A 26,959-nucleotide genomic window follows, 5' to 3' on the forward strand; every position below is an offset into this window, starting at 1 on the left:
TTTCCATATCGATACCGTACCTCATTTTCGGTATACTATACCGAAGTTCGGTATACCTTACTTTTGCGGTATACCTGACTTTCAACATCAATTAAAATAAAAAATGAGAGTTTTTAGAATATTATTTATATTTTATAATTTTAAAAATAAATTAAATATAATTTATTCATAATTATATTTATATTTCACAATAGATTTTATAATTTAAAAATATATAAAATACTCACTTTTCTTAACATTTCTTAAAACTCGTGTCGCCTATAAATGAGACTCCTAATGGCGGATGGAGGGAGTATATTTTATACTCCCTCCATCCCACAAAAGATGTCACACTTGTGGGACGGCACAAAATTTTAAGAGGTTTTGTTTTGTGTGTTAAATGGAGAGAGAAAATATAATTTTTATATTCATGTGAGAGAGAACTTTTTCCAAAAAGAGAAATGTGACATCTTTTATGGGACAAACTAAAAAGAAAAGTATAACATCTTTTGTGGGACAGAGGGAGTATATGATTGTGTTTATATTTTTGTGGTATATACATTAGTTTACGGTATATACCTTAATTTACGGTATATACCGAATTTCGGTATGCAACGGTATACCGGTATACCGCAGTATTTGAAAATTCATACCGTTACCATATCGGAATCTTTCGGTAAGGTATCATACCGTACCGAAAGTCACGGTATACCAAAAATTCGGTATTTTCGGTATTTTTTCGATACGATAAGACCGGTATTTCGGTATTTCGGCATTTTTCCCCAGCCCTAGGTGAGTGGGTTTTTAAGCTCAGCTACCTTAACTAATTTTGTTATTACTCATTAGGTTAGTTTTCTAATTGCATGGACACATATTTGTTTTATTTTTATCAATTCAAATGTTGCTTTTCTTCCTTCCTTTTTCATATGTCTATATATTGTTGTTAAGTCTTGAAGGTGTTGAAGCTTAATCATTGCTAAAGCAGAGAGATCTTTTTTTTCATATATTTATTTTTGAAAGTACAAAGTTTTACTTTGATGAATGAACTTTGATCACATATTTAATTTTATGTTTTATTCTGCATTTCTTTGCTCTGTTGAGGTTCTTTCATAAAATTTTGATAGTATATGTAGTGTAAAGAGTTCGATAATGAAATATCAAGAAACAAACAATAATATTATTACCACACCACAATCATCAAATATTATATTACAGAGTGCCCAAACAAGGGAAACAAATAAATATCACAAATCCAATCAAGACTACGTAAAAGAATATTTTGCCTAGCACAAAGACAACATTTCACTAGTACTTCAAAGCTATAGCTGCAAGAACTGCCACAAAATGCAAAGGCGAAATCCGGTAAGCTGCAGAAGGTGTCACCCCAGCCCTGCTACCCGATGGCGTTTCGCCTGCAGTGCCCGGAGCTGGTGGAGCTGGAGTTTCCTCGCCTGGTGGAGCTGGAGTATCCTCGCCTCGTGGAGCCAGTGCTTCCGGTGGAGCTAACCCTGTAGGTGCACCAAATATGATGATGCAAAAAAATCAAATCTTGATTTTTTTGTGTCTAAATTTGGACTAATGGAACAAACCTGAAACAGTAGGAGAAGGGGCTGCATTGGGAGAGAGAGACGGGGAGAAGGCTGCGGGCGCTGGAGCTGGAACCGGAGCACCTTCAGCTGCAGAGAGTTCTTCATCAGCAAAAAAAAGAGTAGGAGGTGTTGGACTAATATGATGATGGTGGTGAAATGATCTAACCTTTGCATTGGAGGGGGACTCCGGGCATGTTGCAGGCGCGTGGCAGGGAGACTGCGAGGGTTCGGTTGAGGGGGATGTTGAAGGGGACGCTGCCGGTGACTATTAGGCAGAGGCAGTCCTTGCCACTGCTCATGAGGGACTTGAGTGAGTTGCAGCACTCTGAAGGGGGGCTGCTCCCACTGAGGCTGCTGTTGGTCACGAAGTTCATGCACGGTGTGAACGTCGTGATCATGGAGGGCGTGCACGGGGTGGAGATCTGGGCCGAGGCAGAGGAGAGGAGGAGTGCCGTTGCGATGAGTGCTAGGGCTGAGATCGAGATCCAGGAGGCCATGTTGTTGTTGTTGTTGTTGTTGTTGAGTTTTGTGGATAATGTGTGGGAATGGTAGTGATTTTGTTGGAGGTTTTAGGATGATGGAATTGGAGTTTGAGAGTAGTGAATTTATAGATTGAAGAGTTTGGAGTTGGAGCAATTAATATTGGAGGGAAGGGAGATCTCTCACCTAAAGTGGGATTTGTGGATCAACTACTTATAACTAATTACTTGGGATATACTATGATTAAGATGTCTATCAAATTAGAATAGGTTTCTTGGTCTGTCATGTTTGCCACTTGGCTTCTTTGTCTTTCCTTAAATAAGAACTCCAATGTTTTTATCTTGATAGAATGAATAGTGTGATGATTGGATGAAGAGTTCTTTTTCTTACAATTTCTTTTCTATTTGTGATTTTCAATATTGGGCAAGTAGTATAGTCACATATGAAATGAAGGAAGTAAGGGTACGTAAAAGTAGAGTTATTCTTTATTCATTTATTGGGATGTAGTTGAACTATGTTTAATCACAGTACTATTGTGGAAAAAGTACACAAGGCTCGTCTAACTTAATTAATTTAATCAAATTATAGCTAGTGTCCCAAAATTTAATCATATTTTGATGTCACAATTCAGAAACACTCTTTTCTATTTGGACACATATTCTAACATGGCATACATGCATATGAATGATAAATAATTAGTGTTGGATTCATAATTTCATGTAGAAGTTGTAAATTTTTTAATCCAATTAAACCCTATGTATATCGAACTTATTTTACATATAAATTTCGGTTTAGTTTATGTCTCAAAGAAGGTTATATGCATAGAATAAATTGATAAAGAATTCATTTAAATGACAAGTGTGGCATGCATAAAAGTCAACTAAAAGACATAGTTAGGTAATCAACCAGATGATTAATAGTGCTAAATTATTACAAATACATGCACCCTTTTGCATAAGTACTAGGTTTAACATGTAAACAATAAAAATTAACACAAAATTAAGATCAATAATGTGACACGTTGGCCAAATTTGGCTAAGTAAAGTGCGGCTATTACCTCACATGAACCCTTCTAGTTTACCAAATACAACATTCTAGCAATTCTTATCACTAGGGAGATTTTAATCCACAACATTTATAAATGGCAACCTAGGTATATATATACATCACTAGTTTATGCGAATTCCAATGCAATAATAACAAAAAAAACAAGGCATATAATTTATACATACATACAAGATTTGAGGTTTGAATCCATCGAAAATGGCGCCAAAAACGGTTGCGATCTTCGTTGCACTTGTAGCAATTGCCGTTGTTTCGACAACAATAAATGGTCAATCCGACTGCACAAGTGTGATAGTGAGCATGGCGTCGTGCCTCAACTATGTGTCGGGATCGGCCGCCACGCCTTCGGCATCGTGCTGCTCTGCCTTGGATAATGTGGTGAAGACGCAGCCGCGGTGCCTATGCACCATAGTCAACGGCGGTGGATCATCATTTGGCGTCAGCATCAATCAAACCCTCGCACTCGGTCTCCCCGGCGTGTGCAAGGTGGATACCCCGCCAACTAGCAGATGTAACGGTAAGTGAAGTAACACTTAGTATATTACTGTATCCGTCCACCAAAAATAGAATTAAAGAAATGAGACACGGATTTTAACAAAAGCAGTTGAAACATTAATATGTTGTGGAACGTGCACAAAATGACAAAAATAAACTATGTTTTTTAGACGGACGAATTATATTAGTATAATTCTATTTCTAAAATTGTATGTTTGACAATAGTGTTTTTTTTTTTTTTTACTATAAATTAATGTAAATGTGAAATTGATTTATAATTCTATAGTTGTTAATGGGCCTGTGGGTTCTCCAGAGAGTGCACCTCCAGAATCTGCTGATGGATCTCCCTCTGTCACTGGTAAATTCTAAATTCCAATTTTTATTATCTATGCTTCTTATTTTTTTAAATAATTAATATAAATCTCATATTTATATACTCGATTCGACTCGACTCGTCTCGTTTGCACCGTGATCATGCAGGGTCGAAGACAACTCCTACCGATGGCTCAACCTCGAGCGGAAGCACAATCAACATCAGTCTTGTGACCAAAATCACATTCTTCATCACAGTTGCATATGCTTCATCAGCTCTCAACATCTACTGATTTTAGAGAGAATTAAGAAATCATAATATATGTTTTATGTGTGTCTGTGTGTATTAAGTATTAATTGCTATTTTATTTTCCTGTAAGAACCATTGATGGTTTATGTGAGTTTTTTATTAAAATGTGACTTTTATAAATTGGTGAGAGTGCGTGTGAGTCGTGTCAGGGTTTGTTGAGAAACTTACAAAGTTGAAAGATTATAGTAGTATGTTTGTGCTATGGAATTTATGTTTCTGAATGGATTTGAGCTTTTCTTTATAAGTCAATTTAATTGAATCTATTGTTTCTCTACGTATCTCTAGTTCGAATAATAGAATTTAACTAATTACATTGGTAATTTACTTTGTTACTAGTACTTTTATGATGTATCTCAATTCTATAATAACTTATCATCATATTAAAAGTATTACTCCCATATAGAAAAAATTGAAATAGAAGAAATTTTTATAAGTAAATGGCATAACACTTTTTTCAGAATTAAAATTAAAAACTACTACCTCCGTCCCCCAAATTTTGACACGGTTTGACCCGGTACGAGTTTTAATAAATGTAATGAAAAGTGTGTTGAAAAAGTTGGTGGGATGTGAGTCCTACTTTTAAAGTATTAGTTATATAATAAAATGTGAGTATGAATGAGTTAGTGGAATATGAGGTCCACTACGAGAAATGGTAAAAAGTGAAGTGTGTCAAACTTTCAAGGACGGACCGAAATGGTAAACTGTGTCAAAATTTGGGGGACGGAGGTAGTAACTGATATACGAAAATTAATTGCTGAATAGACCTATATATTTTTAGAATTTAGAAAATTAATTGCTGAATAGACCTATATATTTTTAGAATTTAGAATTTGCCAATTTTGTTGCCTCTAAATGACAAGGAGTAATAGTATTGGTAAATTTAAAGCGTCAACAACTAAAGAGATTTTTATTTTATTAGTGAGAGAATGGTTAATAAGAATCATGTAAATATTACTTTATACAGTAATATGTTAAGAAGCAACAAACTGTGAGTTAAATAAATTAGTCCACATATAATTTAGTATATCAATAATAATAATAATAATAATATATAATTATTATTATTAATTAATTTTAGAAATTATAGTATAAAAATGAAAGCCATATCACATATTTTTCTTTATTTTTAAATAAACAAACAAATACACACCAATCTTCAATTTTTATGTAATTTGCAAAATAACCACACTAATACAAATTGTTATGTATTAAAGACAATAAATATATGAAATACAAATAACAATACTAACACGGACTTACACTATCGATATAGAAGGAAATTGTGGCGGGATATTATTTTTTAATCTAAGTGCCACCCCACTTAGATCCGCGACTACTTACTTGGTAAATAATTTAATCATACAAATTCAAAGAGATCACGCTGAATAATCAAGGCTAATTACTTGGTAAATAATTTAATCATGCAACACAAATTCAAAGAGATCACACTGTATAATCAAGGTTGCTCACCCACATAGCTAACTAATTCCATCTGTCCTAATACTGATTCTTGTCTTGAATTGACTATTATAAAAATTAATAAAAAAAAAGTTAACTAATCCACTGTCACATTAGGCAAGTTGGTAACCAACACCACCCAACCTTAACATTTCCCTATATAAAGGGTTTTACCAAATCCAAATTCTCCATCACAAAACACATTTGACTTCTCCAACAGCATCAAGAAGTCTACATCATCCAAAAATGGCACTCCAACACACCTCGATGGGCTTCGCCGTGATTCTCGCCACCGCCCTTTTGGCGGGCATGGCGACGGCCCAATCCAGCGACTGCACAAATGTTCTCATCAGCATGTCTCCGTGCCTCAACTACATCTCTGGAAACTCGTCCTCCCCCTCCTCCGGGTGCTGCACACAGCTGCGCACGGTCGTGGGATCCCAGCCCCAGTGTTTGTGTGAGGTTCTCAATGGCGGTGGCTCCAACCTCGGCCTCAACATTAACCAAACTCAGGCTTTGGCCTTGCCAGGCGCATGCAACGTCGAAACTCCCCCTCTCACCCGATGCAACGGTAAAGAATTTCATCCTAATCTATTAACATTTTTTCTAGTGATTCGCATGTGCGCTTAATGTTTTCTTGCGATGGGCAGCTGCCTCCCCTGCTGGCTCTCCCGACTCAGCACCGGATTCTCCCAACACCGGCTCAGGTACGTGCGATGTTTACCATTAACTATTTAAAACTTTTACCTGAATTTTTAAAAAAGGAAGAACCTCCAGAACTACAAGAATCCTTCGTTAGAATGGGATTCCGACTCTGACTTTCAAAATGTTGATGGCAGGGGATGGATCTAAGACGGTGCCAAATGGTGATGGTTTCTCTGGAGCAACTTCAAATAAGTTGGGTGTTACAGCTCTGTTTTGCCTTCTCTTCCTAGTGTCCATGGCTTGATTTCATCCTAGTTTAAGAATGTTGTATGGCATTTATTGTTTCTGCATTTTTAGTAGTGATTGTTTATTTGATTTTGATGCGACCTGTTTATTGGGGTCTCATCTGAATTTGTATCATGGCTGAAGAGACTATTTTGCCAGTTTCTTCTCTTCCGAATAAAAATAATTCATTTTGTTCTGTTTAAATTTTGCAACACGATAGTTAAATGATCATAAATTATAAACATACAAAATGACCTGAACTGCATCCCAGTAACATAATAGTTGCTGTTAATCAAATAATCTAGTTTTATACAAACTACATCTAAAAACTAACATTAGAAGAAGGAGAAGACATACAAATTAAACAGCATTAGATATCATTTCCAAATTGTTACCCCTAAACAATACTCATCTACAACATGAAAACAACTGAGAAACTGAGAAACGACAACTCGAATAAGCATGGTGAATTTACAAGCTCAACCTCACACCAGATCACATTGCTGCTCTGCCTCCACAAGCACAGGGGAAGTTTCCCACATTGAACAAGTTGGTCATAATCTTTGTTGGTTTCTAGTTTCATCTTCTGCATCTGCAATCACAGTATAGTTCCCAACCTTAGTCAACGATAATATTACTTCAACCAGGACAATTTACACATCATCCCATCATGAAAGTTATTTTACAGGTCAGACGGTAAATATTTTTATTCTCATCTATCATCACAGTTGCATAACAGTCCAAAGGCAGAAAAAACTGAGTGCGAAATGGCAACTGCCAGGATGACGACGAGTGAGCACAACATGAAAATTCGACTTATGCAAACAAGTTGATAAGAATCAATAAGGCTCTCGAATGAAATTCTGAGTCTCTGACATATGCTACTAGTTCGACTTGTAGCTAAGAATACAAACCATACATAAATTAACATGTCAATTCCAGGTCACATAGTCCGTGATGTTGCCTGAGCTATGCAACCTTGTTTCCATTTTCCAACCCCCTGACCCCTAACATCACCAAAATTTAATGGGGTTAATTAAGCAGTAATAGCACAGTCAACAGACACTATCTCCTAATTTCACTATTTTCACAATTAAGAAACCACAGAGATATTAGTATAATCATGCGACAGAATCTTTCTTCTTCAGCAATCAGCATTCCCCAGAGGCTCCACCCGTCAAATTTCTACTTATACATATAAGAAACACATATATGACAGCACTAATACACTAGTGTAAGTACAGGCTTTAACCCCCTCCATTTTAGCTCATCAGCAGCATATATTTGGTGGCACTGGGTTCCATGTGATGTGTATGAGAAATGAAAAAAAGAAAATCAAAAGAACATAACTTACTCTAACGAGATCGAGATCGCATAAATTCTTCAAGTTTATCCCACACCTCCAGAGCTGCAGCTCTGTCCTGATGTCGCTTATTTTTGCTTATCTGGACATAAATTCTTCTTATATCAGAAAATCAGAGATATAACCACACAAAACATATAGTATTAGATTTTAGTTCAAAATATTACTTTCTGCATATATATATGTGTGTATACTGTATACATATATAATGTATCATGCTGCAAGTCATTTACTGATTTAGAATGAGAGAATCTGAAACTTTCCATTTACATTGTATTTATCAAGAGCTTTTGTTTTTATCAAATAGTCAAATAGTAACTACACATACTGATAAGTAAATGGTATATATGACCTCTCTCCATATCAAGAACCTAGTTCAACCTATCAAATACGATTATTCAGAAATATGACTTCAGACCAAGATTCAACACAAAATTTATCCCTCATGGGCTCTCTTCTCATTGTTTCTCTACAGTTGTCCCCCACCCCCAAGCTGAAAACTGAAAAGTACTGCTAATTTGACATTACAGGATGCATTGGAGGAAATCTTGGTTCTACAAGAAGCCATAAATGGGCTAAATGTCCCAAAACACAGTATACACAGGAATGGGTGGACTCTGCGAAATGGGGTAAAATCTAATTTGTACATAGAAGAGGAGTAATAGGTGATTAAAGTGTGGAAGGGCACTTCATTTGAAATACTCACCGAAATAATCTTGACATTCCACTGCTTCACAACTTTTGCTGATTCCACACTGTCATCCTCAAAGCGCATGAAGAACCCAAGAACTGCAAGAAAAGCATGTCATTACTTATTTGTAATTTTCCCTTCGAATGACATCGAAATCACTATCACCTTATAATAATGAACTCGCACTTGCATTTGTTATGATTGAATGACTTCTATTAGTGATAATATCCAGAATCAGGCATAGCACATCCAAATTAGTTTTAATCATCATACTAGAAAATCTCCAAACGAGCCCCACTAGTTTGATGTTTTACAAAAGATGATGATAAAGATCAGCTTTCTTCTTCTCTATGCAATTTTTCTTTTTCACTCATATTCAGCTAATGTTCCTATATACAAATAAGAAACACTATGGATACCCTAAGATGGCAATAACCAGTTCATTGAGAAACTAATTTGACACATGATTCTACGAATATATGAAACATATGTCAGGCATATCTGTGTAAGAAACCAAAATGTGCTTAACTAAACATGTCAATGTACACCACACACACTGTAAACAGGATCATAAACTTAAATGCAGCTAATTCAAGCACCAAGATCAACAGTTCCCAGCCAAAACTTACTCTTATTAAAGATCTCCACGTGGTCCTTAAAAGGCCAGTCTTTGAACTGCCACTCTTTCCCAAGCACAAAAACTGCAACCACACGATCCCAATCATCGCTCTTCAGCGCAGAGGGCTTGTCCCTCACCTCATAAGCTGTCACCACGCGATCCCTACTGAACTTCTTCTGCACCGTCACACAATCAGGCTTCCCCCCTTTCATCTGCTTCAGCTTCACATCAGTGGGAATAAAAACCCCATCTTCCAAAAACTCCTTCACATTATATATTGTGATCAAAGTCGAAAATGCACTTGGGACCAAAATGATTGGAACCCCTTCCCCAATCTTCCGCATCTTAGTTGCCTCCTCACCCACACCAAACCCTCTACTCTCAATCCGATTCTTCGCCACAATGTTATCCTTCCTCTGCAGCGCCTCCATCCGCTGTCTCTCCTCATCCCTCTTCAACGCCGAGGTGAGCACGCTGTAGAAATCACGTTTTTTGAAAACCAGCATTGCCTCTTTATCCCTAATTGGCCTCTCCTTCGCCCTAATCAGCTCAATCAAACTAGTCCCGCCGTCCAAACCCACGGAATCGCCCGCCTCGTACTGCAAGCTGCGATCTACGTTGCTAATTTGGGGGTTAATGTTGGGGAAATCGAGGGGGACAATTGAATCGGAGGATTGGACTTTCCCGGTGAGGTAATCGAGGAGCGGCTTCCGATCGGGGAGAGTGACGGCGGGGATGCGGAGGGCGCGGGCGTTCTGGATGTATTCGGTGTGCTTGAGGTGGTGGTTGGTGATGAAGTGGACTAGGGTTTCGAGGGTGTAGCGGCGCGTCTGCTGCACGTGCTTGGAGCGGTAGGTGGTCTCGATGGTGGCGGGGAAGGAGTAGTCGGAGCCGAAGCGGAAATCGTCGTTGACTCGGACGATTCGGTCGAGTGAGTTGCTGATGGTGTATTCCCGGAGGAGGGTTAACGGATCCATCGGAAACGGCGGCCGGGCGGCGGAGGAGCGCTGATCTTTTATTTTGAGGGTTTTAGTGCCACAATTTAACTTAACATTAATAATTTTTTCGTATTTATTATATTAACCATTTTTATGTTTATGTTCTTTATTAATGAGTAAATGAATTTAACTTTAAGGAGTATAGATAATTTTTTTACGTGAACGTATTTTATATATTAATATATTTTTTAACGTAATTCCAGTTTTCCAATTTAAAATATCTGAAAATCAATATTGAACTAATACAGTTAGGGTGTGTTTGATTTTCGCCAATATTGTTCCTTTCTTCTGGGCTTATATTTATGTTGAGTGAAGCCCAAGATGAGGCTTATTGGGCCAGAGAGAGCTAATCTCAGCCCATGACAAAATATGATCTTAACTTTATTCGAAAATTGGAAAATATTAATCAATCATGCAACTTGAGAGATTGCATTTATGCTAAATATCCTGTATTTAAATGAATATCATGATATCAGATATGTAATCTATTATTGACCTACAAACTTAACTGCATATCATTTTACCTCCACTATAAAATGTCATAACCCTTCTTCATTTTTTTTCATCAAAAACAATTTTACATACTCCATAAAATATAAAAAGAAGATGTCTCGTGCTTTTTCTCTCTTGGTGCTCATTGGTTTCTTGGTTCTTGTTATTACCCCATCTCTTGCTCGTGATTTAGATGACAATGCATCATTACTAGATTCTAGTTTAGATGAAGGTTTCGGAGATGATGAGAAGTTAGATATTGAAACGCTCAAGCGTCACCGCCACCGCCATCGTCGTGGCCGTCATGCTCCTCCTCCTCATAGCCACGACGCACCAAAACACGGCCGCCGCCATGCTCCTCCTCCCCATGACGCACCAAAACACGGTCGCCGCCATGCTCCTCCTCCCCACCATCACCATAATGCTCCTCCACCTGAAACGTTTTGAAATGTACTCGTTGTTTAAGAGAACAAATTAGTACCTCTAATACTATAAGAGTTTTCTTATGTACAAGATATTACTGATTAAATAAATAATAACATCAAGTGTTATTGTTAATATTATGATGCACAGATCGTTAATTATTTTATGGTGGAAATATAAATAATTCGATGAGACATGAAAAATCTGTTTACAACAATATACACATGAGATAATTTATGATAGTGTTCAAACCATATGATGCAGTAGTAAATTATCTCTTAATTTTTGTGAATTTGATATAGTTTTAATTATTAAGCGACATTTTGAGTCTTATAAAAAACGGAGCAAAATTTTTAAGATAACACGTGTTTTAATATCAAATTGACAACATAAGAAATTGATAGAATAAAAGTGAGTGGAGTATTATTACTTAAGAATGTGATCTATTTTATAAGAGAGAAAAATATACCAAAAATGAAAATGGATTATTTATTGGATAAATTAAAATAGAAAAAAGACGATGTACAATTGAAGATATACTATACGAAAATGAATGTTTTAGGTATTTTAGAAAACTTGAATGATTGTTGAAGCATCATTAATTGTAAACTAAAATTGTTGAAATCAAAGCATCATTAATTTTGGGTCTAGACCCCAAAGATTTTCAAATTTTCTAGAAGTATTTTGATAATTGTATATTAAACTTATATTTTTAAAAAGTTTTTTTGATTACTGATTAAATTTAAAAATCATCAATTTATTTTATGTGAGAACTGTAATCCATGACCAATTCATTTTTATCTTTGTTATTTTTCAATGTTTTGATTATATCAACATTTTATTGTAAAAATTGTGAAATATCTTTTTCAGCCTCAAAAGTGAAATATCTTTTTCAGCCTCAAAAGTGAAATACAGGCAAATGAGAACGCATATTTACAACTTTAAGAGATAATGATTTTGCTCAAAATCAATAGATAAGTTTAATATTCTATATGGAGTACAAAAATAGACTTACATTTGAAAATTTTAAATAGCTAAAAATTAAAAAATATATAATATACTAATAAAGGGTGCAAACAAGCAATTATTTGCATTATGGACTTTTATACAGTATGTTGTTTTCTCTGACTTAAACTAATCATTATATTATATATACAATTGCCTCCATACAAAACTCCCTTCATAAACTAAATTTCAACATTCATAAATTATTTTTGAGCCGTGGCCACTACTCCAAGTTATGGCTTACACTGTTACACTAAATGACAAAAATCAATCTACTTCGATTTATTTATTTCCTATATATGGATTATATGGATCAAAATATTTCCGACGTCAAAATCAGTAAATATGGCAGAAAAAATGATGTGGTTTTGTTTTTATATTTGCTCAGTATTTGATTTATTATATTAATTTAATTTTGACCAAATATAGGATAATTAAAAAAAAATAAACATTTTGATTTCAAAAGTTATTCTTTATTGGAAACCATTAATGATCTTATCATCATTCAAAAATCTGTAAATAAATTATCAAATAGGCATGCAGTTTGAGAAATTGCATTAATACTAAATATCTCGTATTTAAATGAATATCGATGAGATCAGATATGCAATCTATATTATTACCCAAAAACTTAACTACTTCATAATTTTACCCCTATAAAATGTTATAATCCTTCTTCAATTTTTCTCATCAGAAAACAATTTTGTTTAATAAAGTTAAAAGAAAATGTCTCGTGCTTTTTCTCTCTTGGTGCTCATTGGTTTCTTGGTTCTTATAGTTACCCCATCTCTTGCTCGTGATTTAGATGACGATGCATCATTGTTATATTCGAACTTTAGTGAAGGTTTCGGAGATGATGAGACGAATATTGAATCGCTCAAGCGTCACCGCCACCGCCATCGTCAAGGCCGCCATGCTCCCCCTCCTCGTAGTCACGGCCGCCGCCATGCTCCTCCTCCCCATGACGCACCAAAACACGGTCGCCACCATGCTCCTCCTCCCCACCATCACCATCATGCTCCTCCACCTGAAATGTTTTGAAATGTACTATTTTTTGAGGGAACAAATTAGAACTTCTATTATTATAATAAGAGTTTCTTATATACAAGAGGAGTATTACTTATTAAATAAATAATAACATCTAGTTTTATTGTTAATATTATGGTGCACTGATCGTTAATTATTTTATGATGGAAATATAAATAATTTTCAACGAGACATGAAAAACATGTATACAACAATATACGTATGAGCGAATTTATGACAATGTTCAAATTAAATCATATGCCACAGTCAATTATCTCTTAAATTTTTGTGGATTTGATGTGGTTTTAATTATTATTCAACATTTTGAGTTCTTTGTAATACATATATATGCTTAATCCGTCTTATAAAAATAAAATTTTTAGAATAATATGTGTTTTAATAGTAAATTGATAAAGTAAGAAATTGATAGAAAAAAATGATTAATGTAGTAAGTATTAGTTAAGAATGTGATCTATCTCATAAAAGAGAAAAAAAAAAAAATGGATTATTTTAAGTATTACTAACATTTCTTTTCAAAGTAATTAAAAAAATTTGAAAAAATTGTGATATTATAATTTAATTGGTAACTATCCTATTTTAAGTATTACTAATATTTCTTTTTCAAGTAATTCCTTATACGAAAAATTTAGATAATTAATAATTGTACTAAAACATTTCCATCACATTTTTCGTCATTATAATGTGGTTAAGATATTTTTGTTACAATTACAAGTATTTCGAAAAAAAATTGGCTTCCAAACCTCAAGACATTTTTTTTTTATATTTTGCCTAAAGGATGAACTATAATACTACTATATAATTAAGGGGTAATACAAGTAATTTTATTCAATATGGATTTTTATAATATGTAGTTTACTTTTTTTTAATGGTTAAATGAATTTGTTTAATAGTTGTGAAGATTTTTTATACAAAACTTTTAAAAGTTAATTAACTATAGGGGAGAAGCTTAGACTAAGTCAAATTAACGTTGCATTGATATATACACGGGAGAGTGATCAATTGCTAACTCATCATTTAATTGTTAACTACAACTAATTTAAGGTTATAGGATTTTAGAAAACGTGTGGTCCAAATTAGGGTTTTGGATGAAAATGTCAATATACTGTTTCGAAAATATCAACACAATGCTTTGAGAATGTCAACACAATGCTTATATTATAATTTTACATATATTATATTGACAGATTTTATATAGTATGTTGACATTTCTGCTGTACGAAGAAATTAAAGAAATTTTTTTCAAATTTTGACGTCGGAACATATGCATGTAGGATATCGTTGGAATCCTTATGAAATTATCTTTAATTTGATATATGTTATATGAATTTAAAGTTTTGAGATTTCTTTTAAAAGTTAGTTATAACTAACTAAACATGTAGTTAATTGACATTAATACTCTTATAGATATTTTTTGGAATTAATCCTATGGCCTTATTGACGTTTTTCATTGATCATATTAACATTTAGAGATTGATGATCTAAGCCTTTAACTTGAATATCTAATGGCTATTATTTATTTATAGTTAGCAATTAAATTATGAGTTAGCAATATAACACTTCCCCATATGCATAATTTCAAAATCCAGTGGATTTACTTAATTATTATATATGGAAAGCAAAAAATCTTAGCATTATGTACATTTACCTTATTGTCATTTATAAATTTGAAAATAAATAGAGAAAATAGCATTAATGGTAAATTTTTTTGTATTTAATATCATTGACGCACACCACAAACTTATACATTACCCTTCACATCCTCTATAAAAGATCATAGATTTTCTTCAGTACTGATCAACAAATAAAACGTCTCATACATTCTCTCTCTTGATACTCATTGGATTTTTGGTTATTTGGATGACCCTGTCTCTCGCTCGTGATTTAGATGAAGATGCATTGAATTATAATAAAAATGAAAATAATGAAGATGATGAGTTGTTATAGAATATAGAATCCCTCAAACACCACCACCACCAACATGGATCACCAAGAAACCATCGCCACCACGCTCCTCCTCCCCAACACCACCACCACGTTCCTCCTCCCCAACACCACCACGCTCCTCCTCCCCAACACCACCACCACGCTCCTCCTCCCCAACACCACCATGCTCCTCCTCCCCAGCATCGCCGCCATGCTTCTTCACCCCAACACCACCATCATGCTCCCCCGCCCCAGCATTGCCGCCATGCTCCTCCACCGGAATACTTTTGAAATGTATCCGTTGTTGCAGAAAACAAGTTAGTACTTTGCTTATTGTGTTAATTAATTTCTTATGTGTGAGATATAACAGTATATATAACACCTTAAGTACTACTACATGCTCTATTAATACTCCATAGAATGTATTATTGATCCACAAACCTAAATACTAGTAAATCATTTTACATTCACCATAGAATGTTATAAACTTTTTTCAATTTTCTCGTCTAAACAAGACATCCAAGAGTTCCAAGATCAATTAAACAAGAAGGATAAAGGAAATCAAGGAAGCACACAAATAGATTTATCCAATTGGATTTTTCTAGTTTGTCTTATGTTTGCTATGTATTTTTCATTACTTTATTTTAGGCTACTTGTCATAAACTAAATTTCAACATCAGTCGTAAAACATGATTAAATTATTTTTGAACCGTGGCCACCACTCCAAGCTATAGCCGACATAAAATGACAAAAATCAATAAAACACTTTGATTTATTTATATCCTTCGTACACAGAGATAGATCAAAATCATAAAAAATATGGGTGAAAACAGAGATGAAAAAATCAAAATCAATCTTAGGCCCTTAGAAATATCAGACATGGATGATTTCATGGCGTGGGCAAGTGATGAAAGAGTTGCCCGTTTCTGCACTTGGGAACCCTACACTTCACGAGATGAAGCACTCCACTTCCTCACCAACATCGCCATCCCCCACCCATGGCTCCGAGCCATCTGCGTCGGAGATCGAGTCGTGGGCTCGATCTCCGTCACGCCCGGCTCTGGCACCAGGAGCTGCACGGCGGAGCTCGGCTACGTGTTGGCGCACGAGCACTGGGGGAGAGGGATTGCCACGGAGGCGGTGAAGGTTGTGAGCTCCACCATTTTCCGAGAGTGGCCGCTGCTGCAGAGGCTCGAGGCTTTTGTGAACGCCGAGAATGGAAGGTCCCAGAAGGATCTAGACAAGGCTGGATTTGTGAGGGAAGGCTTGCTGAGAAAGTATGAAGTTATCAAATGGAAACCTAGAGATATGATTGTTTACAGCCTTCTTTCTGGTCATGTTTCCTAGCCACTTTTACTCTGCTTTAATTTTTTGTAATATTATTGAGTTGGGTTTTCAATATATATGTATTATACACTACAAAAAAAACTTACTTAAAAAAAGAACACAAAAATTGAGACTCAATTACTTGCATTGCGTTGAAAAATTGTAAAAATTAATAACAATTTAAGACATAAAAGAAAACATTCTTAAATTAGGAACAAATAAACATTTTTTTACTTTTTTAGGATGCTTCTATTTGCATCTTCTAATTTTAGTTGGAACACCAACAATAAGGATGTTTTTTGAAGCATTAGTGGAACATTTTGAAACACGAATTAGCATCCTTAACTGCATTAAAAAACACTATTAGCATATTTTTTTTGTTGTAGTGATATATGGTGTCATTCGGTTGTCATGACTCATAATCATATGATTATCCATCTAAAATTAAGTTGTGATATTATTTTAATTGGACGGAGTGATTATGATTCATTGTCACAAAATTATCCAATTAGAGATTCAATCTGTTTAGCCAAATATAACATATTCAATGACGTGATATAGTACAATTAATCTTTCAAATCGTTTTAGGGAAAGTTGACTATTGTAATATGCAAGCATCTTGATATATCAAGTGCAATTTAGGATATTCACATTTAAAATTGACAAGATAAGGGCACATCTAAAGAATACTGTTTCAAGTTAAAGACATCATTCGACTTTTGACCTAAATCTATGCTCCAAAACTTGTGCAAAATACTCCTATTATCCGAGACATTAAAATTGGTTCTAACTTGCAACAAGATAGTAATAATAAAATGGAATATACCTTCAATTATATACTACACCTGAATTTAAGAAATGCATTGACAAACTGGTTAAGATTATAGTTACATCTTGGAAGCCATGTGATATGAATGAAAAATAAACAAAGTACTACAAAAGACATTAAAAAGATTAATATGTACCTGATCTATATGAATCCCATAACCAAATCCAAACTCTTCATCACAAAAATGGGACACCAACAACCACTGGCGGATCTACGTTAGAACAAGAGGGTACGAGTGTAACCCCAAAACAAAGTAGTGTCAGTGGTCTAGTGGTTGGTGGTAGCCTTGCACATCTGCGTGGCACGGGTTCGAATATCTTCAGCACCAGTATTTTCTCTTTCAAGTGAATATTTTATCAATGTTTTTATCCTCTCTAATCTATATTATATTTTCTAGTACCAATCTACTCATTTATTTTCTCTTTTCAGTATCTTCACTATTTCATCCATATTGTTATTCTCTTTAGCCTATTTTTTCTATTCATTATTTTCTTGTATTCCTATTCGATATAATGCATTTAGTGTATAATTATTTTGCAACTGTATTTGATTTTTATTTTGTCTATTTCCTTGTAAAGTACTTTAATTTTTTGAAAGTATATAATTATTTTATCTTTTGTTTCTTTTACATCCATTACTTCTAATATATTTAATTTGTTCTTATAAAACATTGTTTAATTCTCTGTATTTATTTTTATCTTTTTTAGTTTTCTATATTACAATGACGTTTATCATAAAAAAAAAATTACGATTAAATTGTGATTAGAAGATCGGAAGAATTTTGGTTATAATTGTTTTTCGCACCCCCAGGTAAGAAATCCTGGATTCGCCACTGCCAACAACACATCTCAATAGGCATAGCCGTGATTCTGGCCGTGGCCCTTCTGGGCGGCATGGCGACGGCCCAATCCAACAAATGCACAACCATATTCAAGAGGTTGCCGGCATGGCGACGGCCGCCGCCATGCTCTTCCTCCCCATGACGCACCAAAACACATCGCCAACATGCTCCTCCTCCCCACCATCACCATCACCATCACCATCATGCTCCTCCACCTGAAACGTTTAGAAATGTACTCATATATTGTTAAGAGAACAAATTAGTGTTTCTACTATTATTAGTGTTTCTTATATATAAGATATTACGTATTAAATAAAAAATATAAATATCAAGTATTATTGTTAATAATATGGTGCATTGATCGTTAATTATTTTATGATGGTAATATATATAATAATTTTCGACGAGACATGAAAAATATGTATACAACAATATACACATGAGCGAATTTATGATAGTGTCCAATCCATATGCCATAGTCAATTATCTCTTAATTTTTGTGGATTTGATGTAGTTTTAATTATTGTGCTACATTTTGAGTTTTTGTAATATATATATCCATAGAGTATATACATACATACAATTTATGTTATGTATGAAAATGAAACTAAAACTATGGAGTACATTATTTTGTTGAAATCAAAGCGATTATATTTTTGGCTCCTCTTCCTTGGTCAGTAAAAAAAATTTACAAAGAAAAATATAATTAGAGGAACCGAGGAAGAGACACTTATATAGGATTTTTGTTTCATGTATGAAAAATCGTAGGAGTATTTGCAAGAACGATTAGCTTCTGTAAATTGGATGACAATTGTTTTCCTGAAAATTGAAATGCTTAGATTGAGTTCATATGTTTTCAGACAAGAATATAAACGATTTTCAAATTTAGTACTTTGCTTATTGTGTTAATACTGTTGGAGCGGGTAATACTGTTCAGTTTTGGAATTACCGTTGGATTCCGAATTTGATGGAGCCTCTCTCTGAAGTAGCTACACAACAGATTCCCGAGTACTTGTTGTTTAAAACTGTGGATTACTTTGTAGGGAGTGATGGTTGGGACTGGTCGAAATTTCAGCATTTGTTGCCAAGTGAAGTGCTCGATCTTATAGTGGCAATAATGCCGCCAGATAACGCGCAAGGAAAAGATGAGTGTTATTGGGGTCCATCATCTTCTGGAACTTTCTCTATTAAATCCGCCTATGCAGGTTTGGGAGCAGAGAACTCACGAGCTGCCTTGCCATGGATGAGAGTGTGGAGCTGGTATGGCCCCCAATGAGTAAAAATGTTTTTGTGGTTACTTTTGCACAACGGAGTTTTGGTCAATGAGGAGAGAGCAAGGCGAGGGATCTCCAGCTCAAGCACATGTAGTATATGTGGCTCCATGTCTGAGAGTAGCTTACATATGCTACGTGACTGTAGTGATGCAGAAAAAACGTGGAAAGGTCTATTGGGATATGGCGAGGTTGAAAGCTTCTTTGACGTGTCTATAAATTTGAAGGAGTGGATTATTCGAAATATTAGCTCTAAAGTTTTGATGGGCAGTGGAGTAAGGTGGCGGACGGTGTTTGGAATAGGTTGTTGGCAGTTGTGGAAGAAAAGATGTAACTTTATATTTAAAAAGATCGGGAAAGTCTGACTGGAACTATCAGTAAGATCATTAATTTGGTTAAGATAGTGGAGTCAGCTAGGATAATGGATAATTTGGATGCGGCAGTGGCTAAATTGCCTGTTATGATCAGCTGGAGATCTCCAAATATGGATTTTCTTAAGTTAAATACAGATACGTCTTTGAAAGGGGGAGCTGGACTTGCTTTTGGGGGAGGTCTTATCCGTGATGAGCTAGGAGCATGGAGGGCTGGGTTTGTAGCTAATGTTGGGGTTTGTTCAATTTTGATGGCAGAGATTTGGTGTCTCTTCCATGGAGTCCAGTTGGCAAAAAATTTGGGCATCCGGAAGCTAGTAGTGGAAAGTGGTAGTGCTGTTGGAGTTGCCATGATTATGGGGCATTTTGAGGTAACTGTTAACCGCCAGAATATTGTGCAGAGGTTGCGTGGCTTATGATAAGATTTTGAGTCGGTGGTAGTTCAACATGTGCATAGAGAAGACAATTTTGCTGCAGACTTCCTCTCCCATTATGCGTATAACGCTCATAAAGGAGTTCATGTTATTGATGGCCCTCCACCGGATATGAATGTTTGGCTACTACATGATAGATTAAGTGTTTCTTATTTGTGATAGTTTCTTCAGTTTTCTGGATTGTGCCCAGCTTTCTTTACCAAAAAAAAAAAAAATGTTACGTAGAAGATATAACAGTACTGTAAACCATATAAGAACTACATGCTCTATTAATACTCCATAGAATGTATTATTGATCCACAAACCTAAATACTAGTATATCATTTCATTTTACATTACCATAGAATGTTATAAAAAATTTTTCTCAATATTCTCGTCTAAACAAGACACCCAAGAGTTCCAAGATCAATTAAACAAGAAGGATAAAGGAAATCAAGGAAGCACACAAATAGATTTATCCAATTGAATTTTTCTAGTTTGTCTTATGTTTGCTATGTTATTTTCATTATTTATTTTAGGCCATTTGTCTATGAATAACTGGAAAGGATGAAATATAATATACTGCAGTATACTCTTAATTAATAAAGGGTGAACCAAGCAATTATGTACAATATGATTTTTATACTCCTGTCCTAAACTAATCACTACACAGTTGCCTCCATAAAAAACTCCCTTTATAAACTAAATTTCAACATCAGTCATAAACATGATTAAATTATTTTCGAACCGTGGCCACCACTCTATAGCCGACACAAAATGACAAAATTCAATAAAACACTTTGATTTATTTATATTCTACACATAATAGAACAAAATAATCCAAGTGACAAATCACCAAAAATATGGCTGAAAACAGAGATGAAAAAATCAATCTTAGGCCCTTAAAAATATCAGACATGGATGATTTCATGGCGTGGGCGAGTGATGAAAGAGTCACCCGTTTCTGCACTTGGGATTCCTACTCTTCACGAGATGAAGCACTCCACTTCCTCACCAACACCGCCATCCCCCACCCCTGGTACCGAGCCATCTGCGCCGGAGATCGAGCAGTGGGCTCGATCTCCGTGACGCCCGGCTCTGGCACCCGGAGCTGCACGGCGGAGCTCGGCTACGTGGTGGCACACGAGCACTGGGGGAAAGGGGTTGCCACGGAGGCGGTGAGGATTGTGGGCTCCACCATATTCGGGGAGTGGCCGCTGCTGCAGAGGCTCGAGGCCTTTGTGGATGCCGAGAATGGAAGGTCCCAGAAGGTTCTAGAGAAGGCTGGATTTGTGAGGGAAGGCTTGCTCAGGAAGTATGATGTTGTCAAGGGGAAACCTAGAGATATGATTGTTTTCAGCCTTCTTCCTTAGCCACTTTTACTCTGCTTTACTCTAGAGATATGATGTAGTCTTCTTGTAAAGAAAAGATTCATATTGTCTTGGTTGGATATATTTCCTATTCACTTAATTTTTAATGATACAAAAATTGAGACAGAGTTACTTGCATAGGAAAAATAATAAAAAGCAACAACAATCTAGGATATAAAAGAAATTGTTTTTAAAGTAAGGACAAATTAACTTAATCTTTTATTTTTTTAGGATGCTTTTATTTGCGTCCTCTAATTTTAATTGGGTAGCCAAAAATAAGGACGTTTTGAACCATTAGTGGTACATTAAGAAACATAAATTAGTGCCTTTCTACACTAAAAAAATCCTTGTATGGTGCCGTTCGGTTACCATGACTCATAATCATATGATTATCAATTTATAATTAAGTTGTGAGATTATTTTAGTTGGACGAGGTGATTATAACTCATTGTCACATAATTATCCATCTAAAGATTCAATATGTTCCACCAAACATAATATGTATTCCCAAACCTAATACACATTCAATAACGTGATACAATTAACTTTTTAGACCCTTTTAGGGAAAGTTGAGTATTGTAATCTGCAAGCTTCCTGTTATATCCTAGTTGCAATTTAGGATATTCACATATAAAATTGACAAGACAAGGGCACGTCTAAAGAATAATGTCGGGAATTAAAGACATCATTCAACTTCTGGATTTACTTTTACCTAAATCTATGCTCCAAAACTTGTGCAAAATCCGAGACATTAAAATTGGTTCTAACTTGCAACAAGATAATAATAAAATGGAATATACATAGTTACATACAATTATATAGTATTATCCATGTGACACCTGAATTTAAGAAATGCATTGACAAACTGGTTAATACTATATAGTTCATGTGATGTGAATGAAAAATAAACAAATTACATAGACATGTATCCCACGAATTAAAACCATTGAATTGATTAATATCGATCTAACCCCTATATATCTATATGAACCCTAGCCATAACCAAATCCAAACTCTTGATCACAAAAATGGGACAGCAACGACACATCTCAATAGGCATCGCCGTGATTCTGGCCGTGGCCCTTCTGGCTGGCATGGCGACGGCCCAATCTTGGAGATGCGTAATGGTATTCAACAGCTTGCCGGTATGCAACAGACCCCGCTCAATCTGCTGCTTAAATCTAATCAAGCTGGCGATACACCCGCATTGCTTGTGCGAGGCTCTCACTTTCGTCCATGGCGAAACTAGATCGGTGAGGACCACACTCACCAACTGCAACAACCCACTCCCCACTCCCAGCGATTGCGAGAGTAAGGAACTTCTTCATCCAAATTCATTTTTTTCCATTCATTCGCTTAATTAATGCCTTCTCTCAATGCCTAGTTCCTGAACCTGAACCTGAACCTGAACCTGAACCTGAACTAGCTCCGGCCGATTCTCCCAACCCCAACTAATTAGGTAACTGTTGCAAATACTCATTCCAATTTCCAACTCACCTTTCATCTCACTTTCTAAATGTTGATGCCAGGCCAGGGGATCTAACATCCAAGGACACACTTCTTGCCTTGTATTGTTTGTGTCATTTTTATGTTTTTTCTCATTTTGTTGTACCATGGCTATTTTGCCACTTTCTTCTCTTGCTAATAAAACTTACTCATTTTGTTGTGTTTAAATTTGCAGCATGATATTTCATGGCCACAAATCGATCAATCCAACTAAACTACGTAAAAATTTCAGAAAATAGAAACTATTTTGAATTTTTATATTCTTGTCTAAGTGACACTATGCCATGATTATAAAATTAAAATTATAGAAATTGAAAGTACATCAATGATTTCAAAACAATTTTATAATTCTAAACGCAAAAAAATAGGGATAACACGACATCATTGTGCTAAATTATTAAAAATTATATTCGATCGTACTAGTTTTTATGTGAGTCTGGCTAACATATAAGCGCAAAATCATTTCCGGGGAAAAATGACAAAAAACGAGAGGGAGCAATAAACAAAGAGGAAACGAGAAAATGACGAAAAATGAAAACCAACCCAAATCCAATGAGTTTAAATTGGTCTTTTCTTTTACTCATTAAAAGGAAAACCAAATCATCAAGAACCACTTGATTCATTTGTTAAGCATGGATCGAGAGGCCTAAGATGGAAGAAGACATTGATAGACCAAACTGAGATGCTCAATATTGATATTCTTTTCAAAATAGAAGATGCGTATTGCCTTGGTTGGATATACTATATATGTCCTATACAGTACAATAAACTTAAATTTTTAAGGAAATAAAAATTGAGACGAAATTACTTGCGTTGGAAAATTATAAAAAATAACAACAATTTAGAATGTAAAAGAAAATGTTCTTAAATTCAAGACAAATTAATTAATTAATCTTTTTAGTATGCTTTTATTTGTGTCCTCTAATTTTAGTTGGGACACCAACGATAAAAACGTTTTTTTAAAGCATTGGTGGTATATTTAGAAATAAAAATTAGCGTCCTTAACTGCATTAAAAAAACATCCTTAATACATTTTTTTTGTTGTTGTAGTGATACTTGGTGTCGTTCGGTTGCCATGACTCATAATTATATGATTATTCATCTAAAATTAAGTTGTAACGCTGTCGCATAATTATGAAATTATCCATCTAGAAATTCAATATGTTGAACCATACATAATACACATTCAATAACGTGATACAATTAACTTTTTAGACCCTTTTAGGGAAAGTTGAGTATTGTAATCTGCAAGCTTCCTGATATATCGGTAGTTGCAATTTAGGATATTCACATATAAAATTGACAAGACAAGGGCACGTCTAAAGAATAATGTCGGGAATTAAAGACATCATTCAACTTTTGGGTTTACTTTTACCTAAATCTATGCTCCAAAACTTGTGCAAAATCCGAGACATTAAAACTGGTTCTAACTCGCAATAAGATATATATAGTAATAAAACGGAAGGTGTGTGATCAAATACTAACTAAGTTACGGTAATAACTAATGACTAATATCAATTTTGTATGTTAAAAACATCAACACACCTATATAAAATTATCAATCTTCTTGTGTTGATAAACTTATGTTTTATGTTGACATTTTAAATTTACATGTTGTATTAATATAATTATATCTTTGAGTTGATAATTTTAATACACAATATTGAATGTTATTAGTTATTACTGTAAATTAGTTAGCATATTAACGCAACCCACAAACAGAATATACATTTATATAGTATTATCCATGTGACACCTGGATTTAAGAATACTATATAGTTCATGTGATGTGAATGAAAAATAAAGAAATAGAAAGACATGTATCCCACGATATATAAGCATTGAATTGATTAATATCGATGTACCCCTATCTATCTATTTGAACCCCTATCTATCTATTTGAACCCCATAACCAAATCCAAACTCTTCATCACAAAAATGGGACACCAACGACACATCTCAATAGGCATCGCCGTGATCCTGGCAGCGGCCCTTCTAGGCGGCATGGCGACGGCCCAATCCAGCAAATGCACAACCATATTCACGAGGTTGCCGGTATGCCTCGGACGCCGCTCAGTCTGCTGCTTACAACTAATTTTGGTGGTGACAGAGCCGGATTGCTTGTGCGAGGCTGTCACTATCAGCAACACCCAAACTTTATTAGTGAGGCTCACATTCAGCAACTGCAACACCCCACTCCCCTCTCCCAGCCTATGCGAGAGCGAGACTAGTGAGACTGAGAGCGAGAACAACAACGACAACGACAACGACTACGAGGGTAAGGAACTTCACCCAAATTAAATCTATCACCATTTTTTCGATTCATTCGCTTAATGTTTTCTCTCGATGGCCAGTTCCTGCACTGCCACTACCTCCGGCCGATTCTCCCGACCCCAACTAAGGTCATCTCACTTTCAAAATGTTGATGCCAGGGGATCTAACTTCCAACGACCAACTTCAATTCAACTTATAAGTTTGGTGTGCTGTTAATTACACTTGCCTTGTATTGTTTGTGTGATTTTTATGTACTTAGTATACCTGTTTATTCTCATTTTGTTGTACCATGGCTGAAGAGTGAAGACACTAGCTATTTTGCCAATTTCTCTTGCTAGTAAAACATATTCATTTTGTTGTGTTTAAATTTGCAACATGATATGCATATTTGATGCCCACAAATTCATCAATCCAACTAAACTACATAAAAATTTCACAAAGATCGAGAGGCTGGTTATTAAAACGTGGTGAAATTGGTTCTAATTTGTAACACGATCATAAAATGGGATATTTGTTTTTATTCATTTTTTATACTTGCACTTATCTGGCTTGCCTAAATTTGATTGCATATATATGTTTATGCAATTAAACATTGAATATGCACATATAATGTAGTATTTATATATTATCCATGCATTGACATGCTGAATTTAAGAAACGGTAGATGGGTGCAATGATAAATTTGTTGAGGAAAGAGTGATGATTAGTAATATGAGTACATAGTTGCATACATGTTAGTAGCCGTGTGAAGGAAAATAATAAATAAATAATCTTTCCGTTTGCGGATAGGAGTGAGTGGAAAAAATTAGTGGTATATGGACTCCACTTGTGTATATTAATTTTAAATTAAATGTGAGTACAATGACTTATGAATGTAAAACAACATCTATGTTTCTTGTCTTCATTCATGTATAGCACTAGCTACTCTTCAATGTGTGTGCGCGCTTTTAAGAAGTAGTACCAAGTTGTTGTAAAACCAAGTTGGGTTTTCAATATATATTTAGGAAAATTACAATCCAAAAAAAGGGAAACCACATCAATAAATCATCTAGCCATCTAGAAGACTAGAACTATTGTTTCATACAGTACTTTCACACACTAATCACATACACTACACACGTTTCAAGTATCCGATTATTGGATTTTTTTTCCAGATCCGAGTTGAATCGAAAAACTGAAATTTGCAAAAAAATACTCCCTCCGTCCTATTAAATATTCAACATTTGTTTTTCGGCACAAAATTTTATGTAGTGTTGTTTTGTGAGTTAATGAAAAGAGAGTAAAGTAAGATAGAAGAAAAAGTAGAGAGAGTATTGTTTACATTTTTAGAAATATTTCATTTTTAATGAGACAAACCAAAAAAGGAAAACGTTTCATTTCTAATGGGACATAGGGAGTATAATTGAACCAAATAAAAAAACTCAAAACCAAATCAAATTTGAAATTTTAGTTTGTGAATTGTGTGTGCATTTTGTGTAAATTCTGTGTAGTGTGTATAATGTGTGTGCATACTGTATATAGTGTGATTATTTTGTATACCGTGTATGTAGAATGTGCAATGTGTTTTTCTGTATAGTGT

General features: G+C 34.9%; 6 protein-coding genes and 1 long non-coding RNA gene across 10 annotated transcripts; 5 read left to right on the forward strand and 2 right to left on the reverse strand.

Moving 5' to 3' along the window:
• Nucleotides 1–1,134: 1,134 nt before the first annotated feature.
• Nucleotides 1,135–2,172, reverse strand: LOC125224397 (non-specific lipid transfer protein GPI-anchored 20). Its single transcript, XM_048127793.1, has 3 exons — nucleotides 1,735–2,172; nucleotides 1,569–1,655; nucleotides 1,135–1,487 (listed from the first exon to the last, which is right to left on the reverse strand). The coding sequence occupies exons 1-3, from the start codon at nucleotides 2,063–2,065 to the stop codon at nucleotides 1,285–1,287; spliced, it is 621 nt and encodes a 206-aa protein (XP_047983750.1). The 5' UTR covers nucleotides 2,066–2,172; the 3' UTR covers nucleotides 1,135–1,284.
• Nucleotides 2,173–3,257: 1,085 nt separating this feature from the next.
• Nucleotides 3,258–4,457, forward strand: LOC125185576 (non-specific lipid transfer protein GPI-anchored 5-like). Of its 2 annotated transcripts, none has more exons than XM_048082129.1 (3): nucleotides 3,258–3,630; nucleotides 3,895–3,966; nucleotides 4,089–4,457. In XM_048082129.1, the coding sequence occupies exons 1-3, from the start codon at nucleotides 3,312–3,314 to the stop codon at nucleotides 4,211–4,213; spliced, it is 516 nt and encodes a 171-aa protein (XP_047938086.1). In that variant the 5' UTR covers nucleotides 3,258–3,311; the 3' UTR covers nucleotides 4,214–4,457. The 2 variants fall into 2 exon arrangements, with proteins under 2 accessions (XP_047938086.1, XP_047938087.1); XM_048082130.1 differs by having other exon boundaries at nucleotides 3,922–3,966.
• A 1,405-nt stretch (nucleotides 4,458–5,862) lies between these two features.
• Nucleotides 5,863–6,822, forward strand: LOC125222582 (non-specific lipid transfer protein GPI-anchored 5-like). Its single transcript, XM_048125279.1, has 3 exons — nucleotides 5,863–6,259; nucleotides 6,339–6,395; nucleotides 6,528–6,822. The coding sequence occupies exons 1-3, from the start codon at nucleotides 5,935–5,937 to the stop codon at nucleotides 6,635–6,637; spliced, it is 492 nt and encodes a 163-aa protein (XP_047981236.1). The 5' UTR covers nucleotides 5,863–5,934; the 3' UTR covers nucleotides 6,638–6,822.
• A 67-nt stretch (nucleotides 6,823–6,889) lies between these two features.
• LOC125222581 (protein CDC73 homolog) lies at nucleotides 6,890–10,329 on the reverse strand. 3 transcript variants are annotated; one of them, XR_007176584.1, is made up of 5 exons: nucleotides 9,302–10,329; nucleotides 8,688–8,770; nucleotides 7,973–8,063; nucleotides 7,538–7,625; nucleotides 6,890–7,210 (listed from the first exon to the last, which is right to left on the reverse strand). XR_007176584.1 is itself a non-coding variant. In XM_048125277.1 (4 exons), the coding sequence occupies exons 1-3, from the start codon at nucleotides 10,266–10,268 to the stop codon at nucleotides 7,974–7,976; spliced, it is 1,140 nt and encodes a 379-aa protein (XP_047981234.1). In that variant the 5' UTR covers nucleotides 10,269–10,329; the 3' UTR covers nucleotides 6,890–7,210; nucleotide 7,973. The 3 variants fall into 3 exon arrangements, 2 of the variants coding, with proteins under 2 accessions (XP_047981234.1, XP_047981235.1); XM_048125277.1 differs by lacking the exon at nucleotides 7,538–7,625; XM_048125278.1 differs by lacking the exon at nucleotides 7,538–7,625 and having other exon boundaries at nucleotides 7,968–8,063.
• Nucleotides 10,330–15,469: 5,140 nt separating this feature from the next.
• Nucleotides 15,470–16,582, forward strand: LOC125224396 (uncharacterized N-acetyltransferase p20-like). The gene has a single exon (XM_048127792.1). It carries the CDS (start codon nucleotides 15,999–16,001, stop codon nucleotides 16,524–16,526), a length of 528 nt encoding a protein of 175 aa, XP_047983749.1. The 5' UTR covers nucleotides 15,470–15,998; the 3' UTR covers nucleotides 16,527–16,582.
• A 4,487-nt stretch (nucleotides 16,583–21,069) lies between these two features.
• LOC125223846 (uncharacterized N-acetyltransferase p20-like) lies at nucleotides 21,070–21,682 on the forward strand. Its single transcript, XM_048127144.1, has one exon. It carries the CDS (start codon nucleotides 21,094–21,096, stop codon nucleotides 21,601–21,603), a length of 510 nt encoding a protein of 169 aa, XP_047983101.1. The 5' UTR covers nucleotides 21,070–21,093; the 3' UTR covers nucleotides 21,604–21,682.
• Nucleotides 21,683–25,144: 3,462 nt separating this feature from the next.
• LOC125218928 lies at nucleotides 25,145–25,705 on the forward strand. The gene is made up of 2 exons (XR_007176048.1): nucleotides 25,145–25,384; nucleotides 25,461–25,705. It is a non-coding gene; the product is annotated as an uncharacterized LOC125218928 (long non-coding RNA).
• Nucleotides 25,706–26,959: the final 1,254 nt, after the last annotated feature.

This window comes from Salvia hispanica, chromosome 4 (assembly GCF_023119035.1).
Source record: "Salvia hispanica cultivar TCC Black 2014 chromosome 4, UniMelb_Shisp_WGS_1.0, whole genome shotgun sequence".
Classification (NCBI taxonomy): Eukaryota; Viridiplantae; Streptophyta; class Magnoliopsida; order Lamiales; family Lamiaceae; genus Salvia; species Salvia hispanica.